The following is a 20,788-nucleotide window of genomic DNA, read 5'->3' on the forward strand; positions in this document are numbered from 1 at the left end:
CACTGAAGGGAAGGAAGGACAGAGTTGAGTAGCAGTACTTTCTTTTCTCAAAGAGAGAGTGGGTACAGCACACTGTCCTAAAATTCAGCACAAATAGTGCAGAATGTTGTGTTTCCTGAAGGCTAACTTTCCCTTCTCCCCCAGTGACCATTGGCACCTTCAGCTGTGCCGAATGCTGAGTGTTGTCATGTGAGCTTTTTACTTCCTGTCCACTTAGAAGAAATGCCCACCTGAGAGACAGTACTTTGTAAATTTTATGTCCTTTCCTCAAGTCCTCACACATTAATACTCACATCAAAGATTTCAAAGCCAGCAATGTCCAGGACTCCAATGAAGAACTGTCTTGGCAGCTTAGTGTCCAGTGTTTTGTTGATACGGACCACCAACCACTTGAACATCCGATCATACACTGCCTTGGATAAGGCCCCAACAGCATACAAAACCTAAAATACAGATTTCAAAATACAACTACATACAAGTGTTCACTGTGGAACACATGAATTTTAGTGCAGCCCTTTCCAATCTCTATTTTAAGTCAAATATCACAGTTTTTTCTTGTAACTGCCAAAGCATATTTAATAGAGTACAGCTTCTCTCATTATCTGTTATGCATGTTTCAATCACGTATGTACAAATGTGTACACAAAATGCTAGTAAATACCTTTTGGGAAAGAGCTAAACAGAAGGTTGCAAATGGTTTAATCTCTTTAACTGTAATGAAAAAACCTTGTGAGCCTGATGGCAGCCATGATATCCAGAACTGCTATAGCCATAGTGGACGTCTGTGCTTATGTTACTAGTTAGCATTTGCTTCTAATTTGGAAGGATGCTAAGGCAGGAGATTTTAAAAGGAACTGCCATTTTTTCTTCTTTAGTCTACAGTATACACACCTAAACCTACTCTCTCCAGTGGTTGTCTAGTAACTGAGCCTGTACCTTAGTCTATCTTTGGACAATTTTTGTTGTAATCAAAAAACTGGAGCATCCTCTAAAGTACTGCTGTAGCCTGCAGTAGTACCAACCCAAGGACTTTTGTTTCCTAAATTAAATGGTACTCAAGTGGATATTGCCATGAGCTGACTGAGGTCACACAGAACTTAAAATTACATGAATAATGAATGAGTTTATAAATCCAGATACCAATTCCCACTGCTTTTACTGCACCTAATTTCTTTAAGTGGCTATTACAAGTGCACCAGAAAAATAATCAATCAAAAGAAGTGCTTTTGATAGTAAAGAGACAAACTATTTCCTTGTTAGTCTCTTTACCCATTTCCTGCTCTTCCACTGTCTGTTAGCCCAAGTGAAAGGATGCAGAAAGAAAACAGGCACTAGAGGATCCAATATTCAAGTGGCACGTATATGCTAATGCTTCTAGCAGCTGCTTCAATCTTTGAGATGTTGCAGAAGCATTAAGGCTTTTGTAATGAGTATCCAAATACTATGATGGTTTCTCCTTACCTGTTCAACACTTTGACCTTTGGTCACATACTCATTTCCAACTTTCACTCTAGGGTGTAATAAACCCTTAACCAAATCAGAGGAGTTGATTCCCATTAGGTAGGCAGCTTTGTCGGCACCTGATCAAGAGAAACAAGGTTTTAGCTGGATGTGAGCTGCTACATGACAACATCCCTAGCCAAGAAAAACTGTTTAGTACGTCCACTTCCAAAGAGAAGCTAAGACCTTGCTAATTTTGTAATACATTATCTTGGATGTGCCCGTGTTCTTTCCCACGGCAGATGTCAGCTAGAAACACACTTTAGAAATTCTTGCCGCATAGGGAAGATAACATATCTTCACAATGGATATAGGCAATTCAATCAATACTATTCAGGGTGCTGGAGGATGCAAAAAGGCGAGACTTGAAAATGTAAAAGAGAAAGCTAAGGCAACAACTTCGTACAATCATTTTGTTCAAATAGTTACAAAATGGAGTTTCATTGCACCGGTCTGACTGCATCTATTCACCTTCTACTAAGCAGTGTTACTTGACAATGTTCAAACCACAGCTAGAGATGAAAGAACTGCACTTTTGGCTGATCAGTGGCTACATTGTGCAAGGTAAAATGAAATGGGCTGCTTCTTCCTGAATACAGTGTATGATACATACCAGCATTCTGAATGAAAGGAGCAATGTTAGGTGTGATTCTTACTTTCAGTGCCATCAGCCTCTGCCTGCTCTTCTCTGGGTCGCTGTTTGAATTTCATGTTCCCAAAGTGCATAATGGCACCTGTGAGCTTGTAGGCACCGGACTTCTCATCTGGCACAAATCCCAAAATGTCCATAGCTTGCTGTGGAAAAAAAAAACAATTTGATATTTTGTCATATGACTCTTCAATGACAGTGGGTTTTTTTCAGTCCTAAAAACTACTTTTGCATGGCAGGTATTATTAACCTGCCCAGGGGCATTATCTCCCAGCAGCCCTTGGAATACCCTGACGACTCAGCGGTAGCAGGGAAGCAAGGGGACATCTCACATTTATTTAGTTTTAAACATCAAAATTATAAGAACATCAAGGCCTTGTACATTATGTGGGGCAAGGCCAGAATCAAAAGCATCCTAGTTTATCAGACCTTATGCTTCATGGTATTAATGCAGTTGAGACCCATTTCTGCTTCCATTTTATTCCAGTAGTTTCAGCAGAATAAGTTAGGCTTCTGCTATTGCTTTTTATCCTAACACCCACCCAACCACTGAGTCAAATCAATACAGGCTTACATCTGTTGCCATCAGTTCTTCTCCATCATCCAAGTTGTCCACTGTAACTACTCCTTGGGAGCAAAAGTGGTAGTCATATGGGTTGGTGGAGACCAGTAGCATATCTGTAAAAGAACAGACAAGATCAAAAGTACTGTCTATTCAGGATATACCCCCCGGAAAAAAACAGAGACTGAAAGGATGAAATCTGACCAACATTTGTCTTTACACAAACCTGAATGCAATGCTTTTTATAACTGTGTGACAGCAACAAACCCTTTCACTCTACTTTTCCAGTCCAAAGGCCAAGATTTAGAGAAAGATTCTTGTCTCTCAATGAACAGAAGTCTGGATGTGGCTCTATTTCTTTCCTCTTTCCTTTTCCCTCACATCACAAAATCTAGAAAACTAGAAAACAACTCCAGCACTTCAGGGAGAGTCCTGCTTCTTTAAATCCACTGAAATTTTCAGCCATACTAGCAGACAAAGCTTTGACCAAGTTAGATGTCAATTTGTATATGCACGTGCATGCATATCTAAGTATGTGTGTAAATACTTCTGCTAATATGCATATATATAATCACATTCTGTCTGTATGTTTGCCATGTAGTCAATATGATATGCATTCACTTATTTACATTTTCATTGTCTATATTTATGTGTCTATGCTGAGATATCTGTGCACTGATGTACAAAGACACACTTCTTGTCTACAAAACAAAGCTACCATTGGTTTCAGTCTCTTCAAAAGCCTGCAAACATGCTCCTGCTGGCCAGAAAGGTGTGTGCTGTTGTGGAGTATACAGACAGTTGATGAGAAGGACCACATCATCCCAGCACAGGGATTAACAGAGGAGTCCCATTGCAACACTTCCTTGAAATGTTTCCCATAATTAATTAGGCCACATACAAGCTAAGAGGATCAGGGACTTGACCACACACTGCCAGGATAAGATTATCAGAAGTTTAATGTGGCAATATAGTGACTCTTTAATGCCTTTTACAAGATGTGCTAGATGTGTTTCTCAGAATACAAGAGTTAGATAAACATGCTAATTAAATGAGGTTTTTTCCAAAAGGTTTTATTCAAAGCATGAGGAGATGGGAACAGGAAGACCTCATTCACTCCCTGCTTTTTTCTAGCATGTGTTGGAACAGCAACAATAAAATCAGCATGCTTAAATTTGTAATGTCCCCAGTGTTTTTGGAAGAGTAAACTTTTCCAGCTACTTTGAGAGCTTGAATTGCACAGATTTAATGTGGTGGTTTTCAACTGTACAATGTTAACATATTAAAAGTCCCACTGAATTCCCTTGTTCTAATGTGTAAAGTCGCCTCACTTTGTTGGGCACTTGAATCAGTACACCAGAGAAAAATTTCTTTTGTTGCTGCCATTGAATCAGTACCTTAAGTAGAGCATGTCTGTGAGTGGAGGTTCAGATCTGAGAAGTGGAAGCTTAAGGGCCTTTCTGAACACAAGTTTACTACCTGGCCTCTCTTCAGCTACTCTATTCAGCTAAAAGCTGTTTCTTAAAAGCTGTGTATCCATGAAATGCTTACCCAGTAACTCTGGTTTCTTTCCTGATAAGATCTGGTAGAAGATGTGATAGTCTCTCTCACCCGGTTGCTGAAAAATCACTCGGGATTTCTCCAGTAAATCTAGTTGCACAGTAAGAAATTCAGTGAGAAAAGTTCCCTAAGTTTTCATATGAGCGATTGTATTTTTTAAAAGAGGAGAGAGTTTGGTGCTTACAGATCTCAATATCCGCAGATGACAGCTTGCCTGTGGTTCCAAAATGGATTCGGATAAATTTACCCTAATTCACACACAAGAATATTTTAATTAGTGAATACAGAGAGGGGAACAAAGTTGTTATAAGAAAGCAATCATTTGGATCAAAGAATTAGTTTACGCTAACTCCTTAGCTTTGCTCAGGCAGATTTCCAATGATAAATACCGAACAGTGATATAATAATTTTCCAAGCCAGGGTCTATACATACAGCTGAGTAATTGGCTTGTGGGGAAAGGATAACTGAGCACCTTTCAGACAGGCTGAAAGCCTGGGAAAGCACACGTTCTCCAGTTTCATGTTGCAGCTTTGCCGGAATGCAGGAGTTAGAACAGTAAGCCAATAAGCCTGGCAAGGACATACAGCCACTCTAGCTCTCTCTTTTTTTAATGTTTTGTTTGACTCTCCCTAATCTGCAATCCTGACTTTTATGGTCTGCCTAGTCAGAACCGTGCTGTGCTATTTACCCTGATTTGCCTGTTAATTTTGAATATTCATCCCCCTAAATTAATTTAAATCAAACCAGTTTTCATCTTATTTATCACACTCAAAGACATCAGCTTTTCTGAAGTTAATTTGCATTCCAGCTGGAAAACTTACACCAACTGTGTAGCTTCCCACAGATGCTTACAGTCTCTGATTCTCTACATGACCCCTTCCAATTTCACTTTTAATCAGATTTCTTAGGGAAAAGATGGGCTACAAACTCAGGCAATCATCCTTCATTCAACACCTTTCGGACCTCTGAACCAACATCAACCAAACGTGACAGGGGAAGGGAACCCCAGCAGACTGATCTCTTGTAGGTCTAATGGAAACAAGGAGAGAGGCCCAAGCTTATGACCACACTGAAGAACGAGCAAAGGCAGCTTACTGAGACAAAAAGGTAGGTAGCATGGACCAAAGGTAGGAGAATTGCCATTTACTGGGGTCTGCAGAGTGGGAAGGTCTTTTTTCTCTTTACTTCTTTCAGTAGCTTTTCCTAGTCATGTTTTACTTTGTTATTCCTTCCACATGAAGAAAACCCAACCATTTTAGCAGACAAAATTAGAAGCAATTTATGAAAAGATTATGACAGATCTTATTAAGTAATTAACTGATTATTGTTGAAGATATGTTACGTTATGGACTTACAAAACGTGAGGAGTTGTCATTTCTCAGGGTTTTGGCATTTCCAAAAGCTTCTAGGGCTGGGTTTGCTTGAATGATTTGATCTTCCAAGGTTCCCTAGAAATCAAGATTGAAATACTCTTGAGAAACATAGTGCCCACAAACTCAGCTGGCCTCTACAACTCAGCTTTGCCTTCTCTTACTGATAGAAAGCCTCCTTAGCACAATGGTTTAGCCACACCAGAGGGGTGGCACAGCATGAGTGATTTAACACCACAACTGCCAACTAGGAGTGCTTGAAAGACCTCAGATGTTCAGCTGCTCTTTGCTGCTTTGCTTTAGGTTTGATAATTTATACCATCTGCACATGAATGGCATCACCATGTCTTCCTGTGTGCTAAGTATGGAGTCTCTGGGGACAACCATTGAACACTTAGAGGAGACGGGCTGCTAAAGACTGTGACAAGTACTACATTGAAACGCAGTGGTTTTGAAAGCACTCGGAACTTGTAATGCCTGGAATACTGGGAGATGAGAAGAGCATTATCTTCTGCTTGCAAAAACTTAGTTTGCAGAAGAAAGCTGCAACTGCCTCGGCTTCAGGGAACACTTTACTGGGGGAACCATGCAGAGTGAAATTCTGAGGTTCATGGAGTGGAATAGCGATTCTGAATGAAAAAGATAAAATAGCAAGGTGATCACTTACCCCAGTTTTGGTAGCTGGTTGCTATCAAAGGAGGGAAAATAAAAAAAAAGAGAGAGATTAAAAAACCCAACATGGGCATGAACAAAAAAGGCATCACAGAAAATAAAGGTTAGAAAGGTTAGATGTCCAGTTGGTGCCAACATACCATTAGAGATTTCTGAAACCTTAGTTCACATTCACCACACGTCACAAAATAGCCCAGTGCAGTTCCTACTCAGCTTGTTATTTTAACCCCTAACCCAAACACATCCGAGTGCCTTTACTGTAGAGCTGTTTGAGAAGAAAGCACAGGGCTGAAAAGAAGCTGGGACCAGGTGAAAAACACTTACAAAAAGATGCAAATACATACAATTAAACCATGCTGCACTAGAACTCTTGGATTATTGGAAGCAAAGGATGATGATAGCAAAGATAAGATGTGACCTCAGCTGACAAATTACAATGAAAAACTTTTCAGTTGCAATATCTGTTATTAACACAACTGTTTGACAAGCACACCACATTTCAGATGCCATTATGAGCATCTAGATCATTGCACATATAAGGCTAGCACTGGACCACTCAATCATTTGCTAAGAGAGCTTTGCAGACCTCAGATGAAAGCATATTAGATTTTGGTGACATGAGCTGAGCGTACAGTGTCCAAGACTGGCTGAAATTTTGGCCTTTTACATATGGTTCCTAGGAATCAGTTAATTCACCACAAAGAACACTGAACCTTGAAATGCAATGAAACAGATAGTGAATAAGCTCAGAGCAACACAAGATAAAAAGCAACATGAATGAACTATTCGCCGTAACATTAGCACTTTTAAGCAGAACAGTGCTTATTCAAAGGGGAACATAGAAAAGCTGATTTAAATTCTTTTGTCAAAACACTCCTATTTTTGTGGTCATAAAAGGCTTTTCAACAAAACAGACACTCTGATGAAAGCTAAGCTTTTTTGAAGACTTTTCCAGGTGAAAAGAATCAATTATTTTTCTTAATCTTCATAGTATCCCTAACTTTGAACCAGCTATAATACATTCAGAAACATTTAATACATGTGAAAATTAAACTCGGCAACAAGCATTAGCTCAGAGCCAGAAGTTATTTTGTGGCTTCACATGCAGCATGGAAAATTTGGAAAAGAATTACTTTTCTATCTTCAGAGCCATATGGTCTTAGTAATGTCATTTAGAAGCACCAGTAACTTTTCCTAACAAATGCTTATCCTAGCCATGCCTGCTGAGGTTTAGCACGTGGTCTAGTGCTCAGGATGCAGACTTGCAATGTTAGTTGTACACAACAAAAACTGTGGAAGCCTGAAATGAAGCATCTGCTGGCAGACTTACATTCTTTTTACCAGGTTCACCCAGGGCTGCCACTGTGGCAAAGTACTGGATGACCCTTTTTGTGTTGACAGTCTTGCCAGCACCAGATTCTCCACTATGGGAAGAAGGAAGAGAACATTACTGTTGCTCCACTAGCAGTAACTTGTGCTCTCACCTACCCATCCTCCCATCAGCTCCATGTACTGCATAAGCTTTTCTTAGAGTCACCAACTGATTTTTGTAGCCTGTTTACTCATTTCAGTGAAAATCACGTCAGTGACAAATAACGCTTCCTGAGACTGCATTCAGAAATCTCATACAAATGCACCCTACTTTGAGATTCCATTAAAGGTATAAAACTTTGTTGCAAACATCCACACTCGGTATTTGAGGCATACCTCTGTGCAGCTAATGAGTTAAAAACCAAAGGAAATCTGCAGCACTTTGCCAGCATCGTCCAGAATCATATGTGAGCTGTGCAGAGAGACACACAGCTCTCCGTCTTTCATGCTTGCTAGTAAAAACATGGGCCTCTTCTTTCCTGTCTTGGTCGTCTTCCTCCCTACAGATGTGTCAACTCTCTGTCCTTAACTGTGTTTTGCAGCAAGAACAACTGTGCTGGGGAGGAGTCTTCTGAGCCTGAAGAGGGCAGGCAGGAAGGACAACCCCAGAAGAGCTTCTTTAACTGCCTGCAGAGCTGTTACCATACTCACTTGGAATGAACACTAAATGGGGATCAGAAACAGGCTGGCCTCCATCAAATGAAATCCTCAGCTACTCCTTTCCAAGACTCAAAGCAGACATCAAATGGCCAAAGTGCTAATTATTGACTTGGATTAAGTTCCAGGCAATTTAGCTGAGCTTTCAAGGGTCAACTTGTATTTCAGGGGGATTTTTTTTTCTTTGAAGTTTTTTGCAGCGAAAGAGTCTCAAATCAGTCAAAAGAGAAGCACTTACGTGATCAGCATAGACTGATTTTCCCGATCTGTGGATGAAAAAAAAATGAGACAAACTTAGCAGGCTGCACTTTTTGCTTATTAACCTTGCAAATCTGCACCAACTAATTTAGAAACAGTCTTGAAAGAGAAGCATAGAAACACAGGAAGTAGTGGTGGAAAAGTAAAAATAAGCCCCAGGTAGTTCAGCTTTGAGCAGTGCCAATTCTACCCTTGCTCTGACTCTCCCTCTTGTGTTTTGTTCAAGTCAGCATTAAAAATCTGAGTCATGAAAATTCCCTTATGCCTGGGAAACAATAAAATAGAAAGTAATTTCCTGTTGGCAAAACATTTATTTATTTATTCCTGTGTAGGTTTCTGCTCACACCTGACCCCTCTGCCCTGCAGCACTGCACCAGCCCAAGCAATTCTGCTGCTCGTTAATGGACTCACTATTTATGTATGTATTCTTGTTTGGTAGCTATGCTACTGAAATAAAGTCTTACAGCCTTCTTTCTGTTAATGGGCCCAAGCAGAAACAAACAATTATAAGAACAGTTTGCAATCAGTATGTTAACAATCCAGTTCGGCAAATGTGAAATAACATTACCTGCCTTAATCATTGCACCTAAATTCCTCTTTCCTCTTCTAACTCCAGGGATTGGATGACCAGCTGCACATTGGGCAGCCTGGTGATATTTCACTCTTATGCAATAAAAGAGCACCTCTCTTCAGCCACATGTAAACCTCCTCTGCCCCAGTACCTCCCATCCTCCTACATTAGCCGCCTTGCAACACTGGGGCCCGGGGTTCGAATCCCCTGTGGCACAAGTGGTAGAAGTGCCGCTCTGCTACACAGAGACTCGAATCCCGGGGGTTGGACTCGATGATCTCTAAGGTCCCTTCCAACCTGCACGAGACTATGATACTATGATACTATGATTAGCCATTTAATGAAAACCAGGTGAGAGGAATGAGCTAATCTGATTCTCTTCGGGACTTTCTGGCAGCCTCTCAGCACCCGGTGGAAGCACATCACTGCTGCCCCCTGCTGATAGCCCCGAGGCACTCAGACAATGCTGATCCACAGCAGGCTCCTGCGAGCGACATGTGCACAGCACTCTCCATGGTTGCCCTTCATTAACCTTTCAATGTTTGCGTCTGATGAGCATCAGAACGAGCTCGCTGCTGCCAGAACCCTCACAACGATTGGCAGGGGAGAGTGAGAGAAAAAAAAAACAACAGTAATTAAAAAAAAATATGGATGCAAACTCCCAAGCTCCTGTTGCTTGTCGAGTATCTGCACATTTGGTGCGCACTTCTCTCTCTAACGGCCATCTGGTATCAGTCACGTCTGCTAAATAAAGCGAAACTAAATTTAAAAGCAAGGAGCGCCACTTACTACGCAGCATGTCGTGGTATGCGTTATCAGCAATGGAGAAGATGTGAGGAGGGGCTTCTGAGCGCCTCTTGCCTTTGTAGGCAGCAACAACCTCCGACTTGTAGACAGGCAGCCACTTGTAAGGGTTTATAGTCACGCAGAACAAGCCTGAGTAGGTCTAGAGAGGAAAACAAGACAAGGGGGAAGAACAGACTCTCAAGGAATGAGAAAAAAAAATATATCTGTGTTAACCAAGCAGAAACTGGTGTTGCCAGCTTCTGATGTGACTTGGAATTCTGACTGGGAGTTTTAGAAATTCAGATCAAAGGCTGAAATAGAAATCTGCTAAGTGGCTTCCTATTGGCAATCAGTGACATCAGTATTACAAATATTAATCACAGAATGACTTGGTTTGGTTTATGATTGGTTTATAAAGGACCACAATGCTCACCCAGTTTCAAGCCCCGCTGCTATGTGCAGCAGACCAGGCTGCCCAGAGCCACATCCAGCCTGGCCTTGAATGTCTCCAGGGATGGGGCATCCACAGCCTCCTTGGGTAACATGTTCCAGTGCGTCACCATCCTCTGTGTGAAAAACTTCCTCCTAATATCTAACCTAAACCTCCCCTGTCTTAGTTTAGAACCATTCCCCCTTGTTCTATCACTATCCACCTTCATAAACAGTTGTTCCCCCTCCTGTTTATAAGCTTCTTTCAAGCATTGGAGAGCCACAATGAGTTCTCCCCAGAGCCTTCTCTTTTCCAAACTAAACAAGCCCAGTTCCTTCAATCTTTCTTCATAGGAGAGGTGCTACTAAGCTGTTTTCCAAACAGAGAAAAAAGTATTTCTAAGGTGACAATCAGACAAGCTTGCCCCTTCAGCACAGCAGAGGAACAGCAAAGAGATCTACATCTGATTTTCTACCTGTCTGCCCAGCAAGAACTGCTTCCTCTTGAAAACAGTGATTATGAAATAAAAATCACAGTTTTTCTATTTGAATTCTATTCTTAGGAAGAGAAATCTGGGAGAAACAACTATTCTTAGAAGAAGAAATCTGAGAGAAACAATCTGTCATTACCAACTTGCTATGAGCACCCTGGGGTAAATTTCAGTTGCTTGTTCAAAGAGAAAACTTGTACTAGGTTGCCCAGAGAGGTGGTGGATGCCTCATCCCTGGAAACATTCAAGGTGAGGTTGGATGGGGCTCTGAACAACCTGATCAAGCTGTAGGTGTCCCTGTTCATTGCAGGGGAATTGAACCTGATTACCTTAAAAGTGTCTTCCAACTCAAAGTATTCTATCATTCTGTGTAAACTTCATAGCACTGTTCTCCAAAGCTGTGATGCTTTTTCAGTTTTTGGAAAAATAAGTAATTGGTAAAAATCTATAGTGATTCTTTGGGCTTTCTACATCAGCCTACAGAATGCAATTCCAATTGTAACTCTGGGGAATTCGTGTTAGCTGGTAACTTTTCAGGCACTTAGTCTGGTTCCGAGCAGAAAACTTCATAGAAACCAGCTGCTATATTGGCATAAATACCATATGCCTGTAGATTATTGAGTTAACAAATCCAGGAGCCTTCCCCCCAAAATAGCATTTGGACCCACTTCAGAATGCCCTTGATATGAGTCCTCAGTCCTAATTTTTTAAGAGAAAAAAACTCCAACCTGTAAATGGATTAAAAGATGACAAATGTCATTTCCTAACTATAATGATCTGCAAGAAATAGCTATGTTTTAGGAAATACATGTCAGAAGCTTGTTCTGGTGATGACAGAAATTATGTTAATGATGCCATGGGAAAGATACAGAGTGATGAATAAGACCAGAGCAAAACAAAGCAGATGACAGCACTGAAAATGAAGGGAAGAAACTTACTGAACTAAGGATAGAAAGGTTAAAAGGTTAAAAGAAGCTATACATGTGCTCTAAGCTTGAGGCATTTTTTCTTAACAAGGAAATTGCAATGGCTTGTACTGTCATGAATTAATATTAGGAGAAGAAAAATAAAACTGGTTTCCCAAAGGCCTTGACTGCAGAAAATATGTGCTATGACACCCCCTTTCAAGGCAAGAAGAGAAAAACAGGGCTAGACAGCATCTTACTCATTCACTTTTGTTTGTCTGTACTGCAACAACCTTCTTTGCTTTCGGAGCAATTGAGCAAGGCCCTCAATTTTATGACATATGCAAGTTATAAGCTGAATGTGAAGAACCTGTGTTAGGTTCTTCATAGCACTTGAAATGTGTGTTCAAATACACAAAACAGGGACCCTTACATAAATCATCCAGTTGCTGTAGCGCTTCCTCAGGTTGTACAACACAGACGCCTCATTCAGATGGGTCAGCATGGCCATGTCCTCAATCATGTCAAATTTGGGAGGGTTCATTGACTGCACATCATCTTCTTTTATAGTCATGGTCTGCGAAGACAGACAGAGAATAGAAAGTCTAGAAAACACTTAGAATCCCTATCAGTTCCCCTCCTTAGAGGTGAATGTATTAGCTCTCTAGGAGGAGGTCCTCCTGCTCAATGTGGTCTAAGTAGGTAATTCCATTTGATCTCACAGACATAAACAGAAGCAGGGAAGGCTGAGATGCTATAGGGAAGGAGAGCAGTATGGCTGTGATGCCATGAGATTTGGCTCTAACTGTGGAGTTTTACCTCCTGGGATCCAAAGCTGGTTGCACATCTCTGCTTGCAGTGTTGTGCAGAAGTTGATGTGCCACCAAACTCCTATTTTTCTCTTGGCAGGTTTTCATTTGTCACCAGCTACTGAGGCTTCCTGTTCACAAACCATTTCACAGATGATGTGAACCAGGCAGCAGAGCTTAAACTGAGCCAGATTTGTTCTGGGGCTTGCTGCTCACTCCTCCTTAGCCATGGGTCAGACAAAAATGCTTCCATACCCGTCCATCTGTTGTCTCAACGGTCACTTTGCCACCGCTAGATTCTGTTATTTCAGCTTCAACATAAGCTTTCTTGTCATCAGGAACCCAACATTTTTTTTTCCCTGTGAAATTAAGGAGAAGAAGGGTTCACAGACTTGAACAGAATAATAACACCATGCTGAACTGGGATTGGTAGGGTTAGTTTTACCACAGAAGCAGCACGAAACCTCAAGGACCCCAGCCAATCATAGAGCTGTGGGAGCTGCATGCCAAAACAGAAGGTGCAGGGCTCATGAATGTTGTCTCTCCTTTGAAACCACCACTTGGCTTCCCTAGATCCTCCCAGCACAAGGTGTCACAATATTTCAAAAATGCTGGCTGACTCTCAGCCTCCAAGGGAAATTCACAATCACTAGCACTGATGTGCAGATGGAGGAACTGAGATCCAAGCCCATACAAATCTGTTAGCTAAAAACTCACAACGAACATTGCTATCTGAATGAGGAATTCAGCCCTGCCAGCTATCAGATTTAACCTTATTCCTGAACATTCTCCTGAAGTTTGTCTTGAAAAATAGCAATATTAATAACTCACACACGGTTGTGTCTGCTGCTTTTTAGAAGTTTGGAGTATCTGGACTAGACTTCAGATGGCTCACTACAGCTACTACTCTCAACAATGTATTCATAGAATCATAGAATTACTCAGGTTGGAAAAGCACAAGGGCGGGATGACTTCCCTAGTCCTGCTCACCACGCCATTCCTGATACAAGCCAGGATGCCACTGGGTTTCTTGGGGCCACTTGGGCACACTGCTGTGCTCATATCCAGCTGACTGTCCACCAGCAAATTATTAGTATTGCTGTGGTTATCGGCATATTTATTTTTACTATTGCATCTCAGAACTCATGTGAATGCATTTCATGAAAAATAACTCTTGGGAAGCTAAAAACTAGCACTGGTTTGCCTATAAAATGTATAAATCAAGCAGATGGAAACATATATTCAAATCACAGAAATCCTTGCATTACCGGAACATCAATGCATGATGATTTTCTTTCAAATGGACAAAGACGAAGAAGCAATCTCTCTTTTATCAGTACAGTACAAATACATCTTAATTCTAAAACTAGACAGTTGCTATCAGTACAAGCTGATAGGTTGCTTCCCTTCAGCACTATCAGAGGCTTCTTGTAGCTTTGCAGGAAAAAGAATCACAAAGTTGGTTGCGAGCTGCCTCAAAGAGCAGCAATAACAACAGGGCTTCACAACCTGGTTTGCTCTCCATCCCCCAGATATATTAGGGATGCCACCCTTATCTGGGTTAGCTGGCCACTGAGTGCCTATATGGTACTGCAACTCACCATCAAAGGCGACAGTTTGTGCCATCATCAGCTCCTTCTCACTCTTTCGGAGAAAGGGAGCAGCCTCCCCGAATTCCGACATGTCCATCATCTTGGCAAGGTTTCAAGGTAGTACAGCTCAAGGAGGAGAAAGAAAAGGACCTGGTCTACAGAAAGAAGAGGAAAAAATGTATTTCTTGTACCAGAATGTGGCAGGTGGCTGATTAAAACAGACTAATTTGAAATGGCAATATCGCCTGCAGATTGGTGGCTTTACTGCACCCTTAGCTAAACCCTTGCCTGTTTCAGTTTAAAGCCAGCCAGATCCTGTGTGGTTCAAAGCCCTGACACTGGTTGCAGTCATCTCCACAGGAGAATTCAATCTTTTTATGACACAAATGTTGCTTTAGAACAGAAGATGAAAGGCACCACTTGAGGCTGTGACTCTGAAAACCCTGCACTAGATCCTCCTGGACAGCTGCTTACTTGAAACTCCAGCACAAGGCTCCAGGGACACAGGCCCATGTTCCTGGTGGAGAAAACTGTTGCTGGAGCTGGGTACAGCTGGTGTCCCAGCAGTGCTGCCCTCAGATGGTGCCCTTCAGCCTGGCAGAAACCCAGGGCTTGCCCACCACGGGAATCCCCATACAGCAGGGCAGAGGGCAAGCTGCAATGCTGGCACAATGGCTTTGAAGCTTTTCATTCTGGTCTGAGTTTATTAGTCCATCTTAATGCCGACAGTGCTTGTTTTCTCAGATAACACAGCCATGGTATTTGGGGATTTCTTATCATGAAAGAAAGGCTAGGGTCACACGAGTGCAACTGATTAGCTGGGTTTCTGAGCACTAAGGAGCTAACTGGTTATCCTATTCTTAATTTTATCATTTAGAAAGCATATAGACAACTCAAGTCGGTGGTGCTTCATATAATGAAAATTTTATAAACACAAATCATCTTTAAGGAAAATTAGTCCAAACAGCCATATCCAGCTTTTTATTAAGAGTTAATTTGATTCCCGTGTCCTTTCTACAACTGCATCAATGAGCTGACATAGATGTATACACACAAGTACATATAAAAATGTACACACACATATATAAAATACTCAGGGTGCTGCCCATAGAACATCCATGAAATTCCATTGCTAAAAGATGTCCATCCCCTTCCAGCTCCCATCCCCAGTTTAAGAAATTCAGGTATTCTCTCTTTCAGATCAAGATACTCTTCAATTACTACCTGAAGCTACACAAAGGACCCTCAGGTATTATCTTTTCCCTTATTCTGTTTATTATGCAGTATCCAGAACAGCTGAAAAAGTTTCGAGAAACCTGTCAAGACTTTTAAAATTTAATTCAATTACTTCCTAAGAAATTGCTGTAAATCTAAAAGCTCCTTACCAACAAAGGCATTTTTTTTTAACCGGAGCATATTTCTCTCAGGGGAGTGCAAAGCCCTAAGACAGCAGAACTGTCTAATATTTAACATCAAGCCCTCTCCCCGTGCCACAGGGAAACCTTGGGATCATTGGAATTAAGAGTTTATACATGCACAACTATCAGCAGTAATTCTAACATCATCTGAAATGAGCAAACTTCCCATCTGGAAACAAGTCAAAATTGGCATGACAAAGTCTCTTTCCTATGGGAAGTATGTTTAGCTCAGCTCTGGTTGGGCAAAGAAACGACATCACGCATCTAAACAGAAGAGTGTTAGAACTTTCCACATTAAACACACAAAGATAAGAAGTGCCACTCCAGTCATTATCTCTAGGATTTAGGAGAGATGCTTACAGGTCCAAATATAATAATCCAGACCTTTCCTATGTAGACCTGTTCCACTTGTAGGCTGCTTTGGGACAATTATTCAGCTATCACGTTCTGATGCAATTTCATCTTAATATATATTTAGGGCTTACCACTATGGCAAGTACTTTATAAAATAGGGTATAACAAAGTGCTGCTGAGATGGGAGAGAATCCCTTTTTCTGCAGCAGTCTCATGTGCCAAGAGTTAGGACAGAGCCCAGGGCCCAGGGAGCACTTGATAAGCCAATCCACTGAAAGATATGAGAAACTGGAAGTGTTTGACTTATGGTCAAAGGATTCTTTGTAAAAACTGCTATAATCAGGAAGGACAAGACAGAGCTAAATACATTCACTTTCCTTTCAGTTTGTTTTGTCTAATAACAAGGAGGTAGCCTTTGCACATGAATTTTGGAAGTTCCCTGGTTACATCTACTCTTTAGAAGGCCAGTATTGTAACACAAATTTAAGCAGCACGCCCAAGAGTACCAAAAATTTGGTGTTGCATTCAAGCTTGGAAAGCAGGGATATTGTCTTTCCCTACTGTGGCTGTTGGAAGAGCTACCGTAGTGCTGGTAGCTCATCTGCCATAGCATCAAAACCCATCATTGTCTGCCTTCAACAGGAAAATCAGTAAATCTCCAAGGGTGGGTCTAAAGAAATCCTTGGTACAACATGCTGCTTAAAACTGTGAACTACATAAGTCATCGTTATCTCTTGCAGATGACAGAGAAGAAACAAACATGACTTACAACTATTGGTCAACCAGTCCACTCAGATACACAATTACAAGTGACTTGACACCATCCTAAGTTGCTATTCTAGCTGACTAAATGAGTGAAATGCTGTTAGAAAAGAAGTACCTATTTTCCATGCTACTATTCAAGCAGCATCACAGGACAACCAACACAGTGCTATAGGTTTAGAGGTAAAACTACTAATAAAACTTAAGCCCCATGAAAAATGTATCACATCAAAACTAAGGCAAAGTGTTAGAGCACAGCTGGGCACACACACTCAGAAGTGAGAGAGGTTGGTACTCACCCTGTAAAGCGCACACAAAGTGACACCGATCTGCCTGGTCCAGACTTTATATGCACCACCTCAAGGTCACCAGAGATGGCTTTATAAAGGCATTGGACCTTTCCTTTATGCCTATATTTGTCTGTCGGATGAGGAGACAATGCTTGAGCAGGGAGCACTCATGGCCAAGGGACAGAAGGAATGCCAGAGGGGGAGTGCTCTGCGCCTGCTGCCCCTTGTCGCTCCATTCTTGATCCATGACTTCATGGGAGAAAACTTCCCTGCCTTTCCACTGTGTTTGCACAGGGGCAAGATTTGCTTCCCCACATGCCTGAGGGCTTGATTAGTGTTGGCTTGGGGAGAGAGGAATCAAGGTCTGCACAGATGTAACTCGCCTAGGAAGTAAGAAGCAGAACTTCTTATGCAAGAGGCAAGCGACTTTAAAGGGAATTTGGTAATGTGAGCCAAACAGCGTTCAAATAACAAAGCTAGGATGTGCATTCTCAAATCCAAAGCAAACATCTTAAATCCCCTTGCTTGGCCTCAGAGAATAAAAACTAATCCTGTCGGCTCAGGTTTGAGACAAACAGGTATTCTGCTGCTTATAACAAAGGTGAGATGGAGAAGGTTTTTAAGAATATATTGATTCTGCCTGGAAAGGGAAATACAGGTAATGAATAAAGTAAGCATCAATTTTAGTGATTGCTTTGCTTCAGAAAACTTGTTTATGGTTGAATTTAGGTCTTCTTATTATCAACTCATTTTTCCCGTTAAACAAGTGCCATAAGTAACACAGGTCTCGTTTCACTTTAGTACATAAAAAGCAAAACAACTGACACACTGAAATTGATTTGCCTTTACCAGCATGTATAGGTTTCTTTTTGTTCCAGAATAAACTGAATATGAAAGCTCAAAGGAAAAATAAATTCCGTGGGCAATGCTTATTTTCCACAAGGGAAGATAATATATTAGGGCTCCATAAAACTCAATTCCAAGGAAGCGAGGGGGAGCAGAGAGGTTGTTTACCTACAGCTACATTGAATTCTTAGATACCCACAGGAACAAATGGTTTTGTTTGTCACCAGGCAAGAAGAAAAATATTTGCATACCGAATCTGCTATTTTTAAAGCTGCTGCTTTGAGGACTGGGAGATGGAGGGTTGCGCAAAGTAATTACGGAAGAAATTGAGGGATTTGTGGATGTGATGGACTTAAAGACAGGAGACTGAGGATCTGAGTGCTTCAGTGTCCTGGTATTTTTATCATTTGGGGAATGCAACCAAGAGGCAGAGAATAGCTACTGCTTCACCACAGACATGCCACCTTCAGAAGGATATAAGCTAAGGAAAGGGCTTTCTGCTAAGGCTCAGGGTGAAGCTTTCAGTCCTGGATTACTCTGGAAAAGCAGCCCAAGCTTGAGCTGAAAATGATTGTGTGTTACACTCTGGCACTTGACTGGTGGTCAAGCTTTTCTCATTTTTACTCTTAAGTCAGCATCACTTCCCACCCTGCTGCTTTATAAGTACTCAGTGCTCTGCAACATGGATGTATTTTGATGTTGGATTCAACTCATAACCTTTTTGTTTTTATACTTGGCAACAAAGGAAACAGAGCTCATACTTCCAACTGAAATGAAAAGTGAGTGACTCTGTAAAGATCAAGGAGATGCTCCCAACCACATAATTCAAAACAAGGTAAATTACATGTGTCACCGAGATTCCAGGATAGCATTAATCTGCTGTCAAGGTGAAGAATATGATTATTTCATGCCATGAGCACATAGCACACTGGTGCTCTCTCCCTCCTGCTCTTTCCTTGTGCTACCAGCAGCTTTACTTCTAAGCACAGTATTCCCATTACCACCTACTTCATGTAGAAGGCATCTTTTACAAATACTCTGTTATCACTTACATGTTTTCTGTTCTGCAAACATTCAGCTTCTGTCAGCCCTGCATGAACACTGCAGTCTCTCTCCCATGCCTCCCTTTGCTTTTCTGGGGCTGTAAACAGCTGTTTCTATGGCTGATCCCATTTTACTTCCAATACATTTGTCACATAAAAGGGACACAATTCAGCAGTGGGTCAAATGTGATGAATTTATTTTCCTTGCTGACCTGAAGCGAATTAGCCCTGTACATGCTATTCCTGCCTTTCTGGAGCTTATTAGCTTTATGTTAATAAGAAACAGAATTCACAGCGTATTTCCACTAGATTACATTTGTAATGGTGACAACCGAAGACACTTGTCTCTTGCAGGAGCTACTTTTAGAAAGGTTAATGCTGGTCACTGTTTCTGAGGAAACAAGGTCCTTTGATAAGAAGTGCTTGTGACAAGCCTATTTTTAATAACATTACATATTGGAAAAGAATGCAATAACATTTATCAGCTCCAGACACAGATAGTGTCAATAGTGTGGCTTTACACAGAAAAGGTGACACCTGGGATCCATAAAAGCCCAGTTATGAAACCTTTTCCATTTTATTAGAAAAAAAAAACCAAAATCAACAAGTTTACTGTGTTATGATGAAGCTGGCCTTTAGACAAGTGTCTGCTAAGCATGCAGTGCAATAACCTGTCACTCCTGAAGAGACGGATCAGTGAGACAGAGAAAGAGTAGTGCAAGATAAGATACAGATGCTAGTAGAAAGCATCTCCAGAGTTGCTGTGCTCTGGGTTATGCTGGGCTTCCACTGAGCCTGGCATAGCAGTCCTCCCCAGATACGCTACCCAAGGAAGAGCTGCTGGTACTTACGTAGATCATCCAGGCTGCATAACACTCCTTGAGGTTGTACAGCACAGCGGGTTCATGGAGGTGGGTCATCATGGCCACGTCCTCCATTTCATCATACTTGGGAGGGTTCACGGAGAAGAACTGATCTTCCCTCACCGTCAGAGTCTGTCAAAGAAATGAAAAATCTGTCTATGTCAGCTAAAAGCTCAGAATGGAGATTAAATGCTGATGTGAAACTTGCTTTTTTCTCACCTCTCCACTCTGGGCTATCTCCTTCCATGAGATGCATCTGAGTAACCATATCTAAAGTGATAATTAGAGCTTTTTTTTTGTGGTCATCGATCCTTGCTGCTGTTTCAAGGGCACACGGGAACAAATAAAAACAAACTACTTAGGTACTCTTTGAAAAAGCAAATGTCATCCACGCAAGAATGCTTCTGGTAGAAGGAAAACATGAGTATCACATCCAGCAGCACATCCAAGCCCATTCCGTATGGGCTGATGCATTTTCTCTAGTGAAGAATTACAGTTTAACTCTTCAAGCTGCTGAGACCTGAAAAGGAATTGGAGGGAGAGAGAAGCTTAACCTTAAAAATAGTTGTTCTCTGCTACATCTCTAGAAGATGAGAAAATTGGCACTAGCCGTTCCATTTAAAGTTTATGACAGCCTGATTTGAGTTATTGGAAGGGGAGATTTCATGGCTTGTGTATGCCTTTAAGCCCCTTCTACTGTAGTACACATTCAAGCAGTGGGCACAGATGTCTGAATCCTTGGGAGGGAGCAGCAGCTCCTGCTCCTTTCAGGGTGATCATTTTAAGTAGTTTCCTCTGTTTAATTTTTTGACTATAGCTATCGTGTAGTGCACAAGTTTGCCATTGGTTGTACAAAGGCAATGTAAGTTTTTATGGGAAATAGAAAGTGTTTTCTTCTATGCCACTGGACTGGGGGAAATTATTTCCAAAATAGCCACAAAAATGCTTACATGCCTTTTGAATCACTGAAACTGGTAACCTATGGCTATCAGTATGCAGATCCCAGAGCCTGAGTATCTCTTCATGCTT

The 20,788-nt window shown here is 41.4% G+C and overlaps 1 protein-coding gene across 1 annotated transcript in view; it reads right to left on the reverse strand.

The window, feature by feature from the left end:
- MYH15 (myosin heavy chain 15) overlaps positions 1-17,114 on the reverse strand; it is a 44,131-nt gene extending 27,017 nt beyond the window's left edge. Inside the window, exons 1-15 of the mRNA XM_015877821.1 lie at positions 17,017-17,114; positions 14,193-14,338; positions 12,847-12,950; positions 12,216-12,359; positions 9,961-10,117; positions 8,581-8,608; positions 7,645-7,738; positions 6,310-6,330; positions 5,628-5,720; positions 4,456-4,519; positions 4,263-4,361; positions 2,724-2,827; positions 2,157-2,295; positions 1,462-1,580; positions 294-443 (exon numbers count right to left, since the gene is read on the reverse strand). Of these exons, the coding sequence (XP_015733307.1) occupies positions 294-443; positions 1,462-1,580; positions 2,157-2,295; positions 2,724-2,827; positions 4,263-4,361; positions 4,456-4,519; positions 5,628-5,720; positions 6,310-6,330; positions 7,645-7,738; positions 8,581-8,608; positions 9,961-10,117; positions 12,216-12,359; positions 12,847-12,950; positions 14,193-14,283 (1,407 nt within the window). The 5' untranslated portion in view covers positions 14,284-14,338; positions 17,017-17,114. The remainder of the gene's footprint in view (positions 1-293; positions 444-1,461; positions 1,581-2,156; positions 2,296-2,723; positions 2,828-4,262; positions 4,362-4,455; positions 4,520-5,627; positions 5,721-6,309; positions 6,331-7,644; positions 7,739-8,580; positions 8,609-9,960; positions 10,118-12,215; positions 12,360-12,846; positions 12,951-14,192; positions 14,339-17,016) is intronic.
- Positions 17,115-20,788: the final 3,674 nt, after the last annotated feature.

The sequence above is a fragment of the Coturnix japonica genome, chromosome 1, assembly GCF_001577835.2.
Source record: "Coturnix japonica isolate 7356 chromosome 1, Coturnix japonica 2.1, whole genome shotgun sequence".
NCBI classification, from domain to species: Eukaryota; Metazoa; Chordata; class Aves; order Galliformes; family Phasianidae; genus Coturnix; species Coturnix japonica.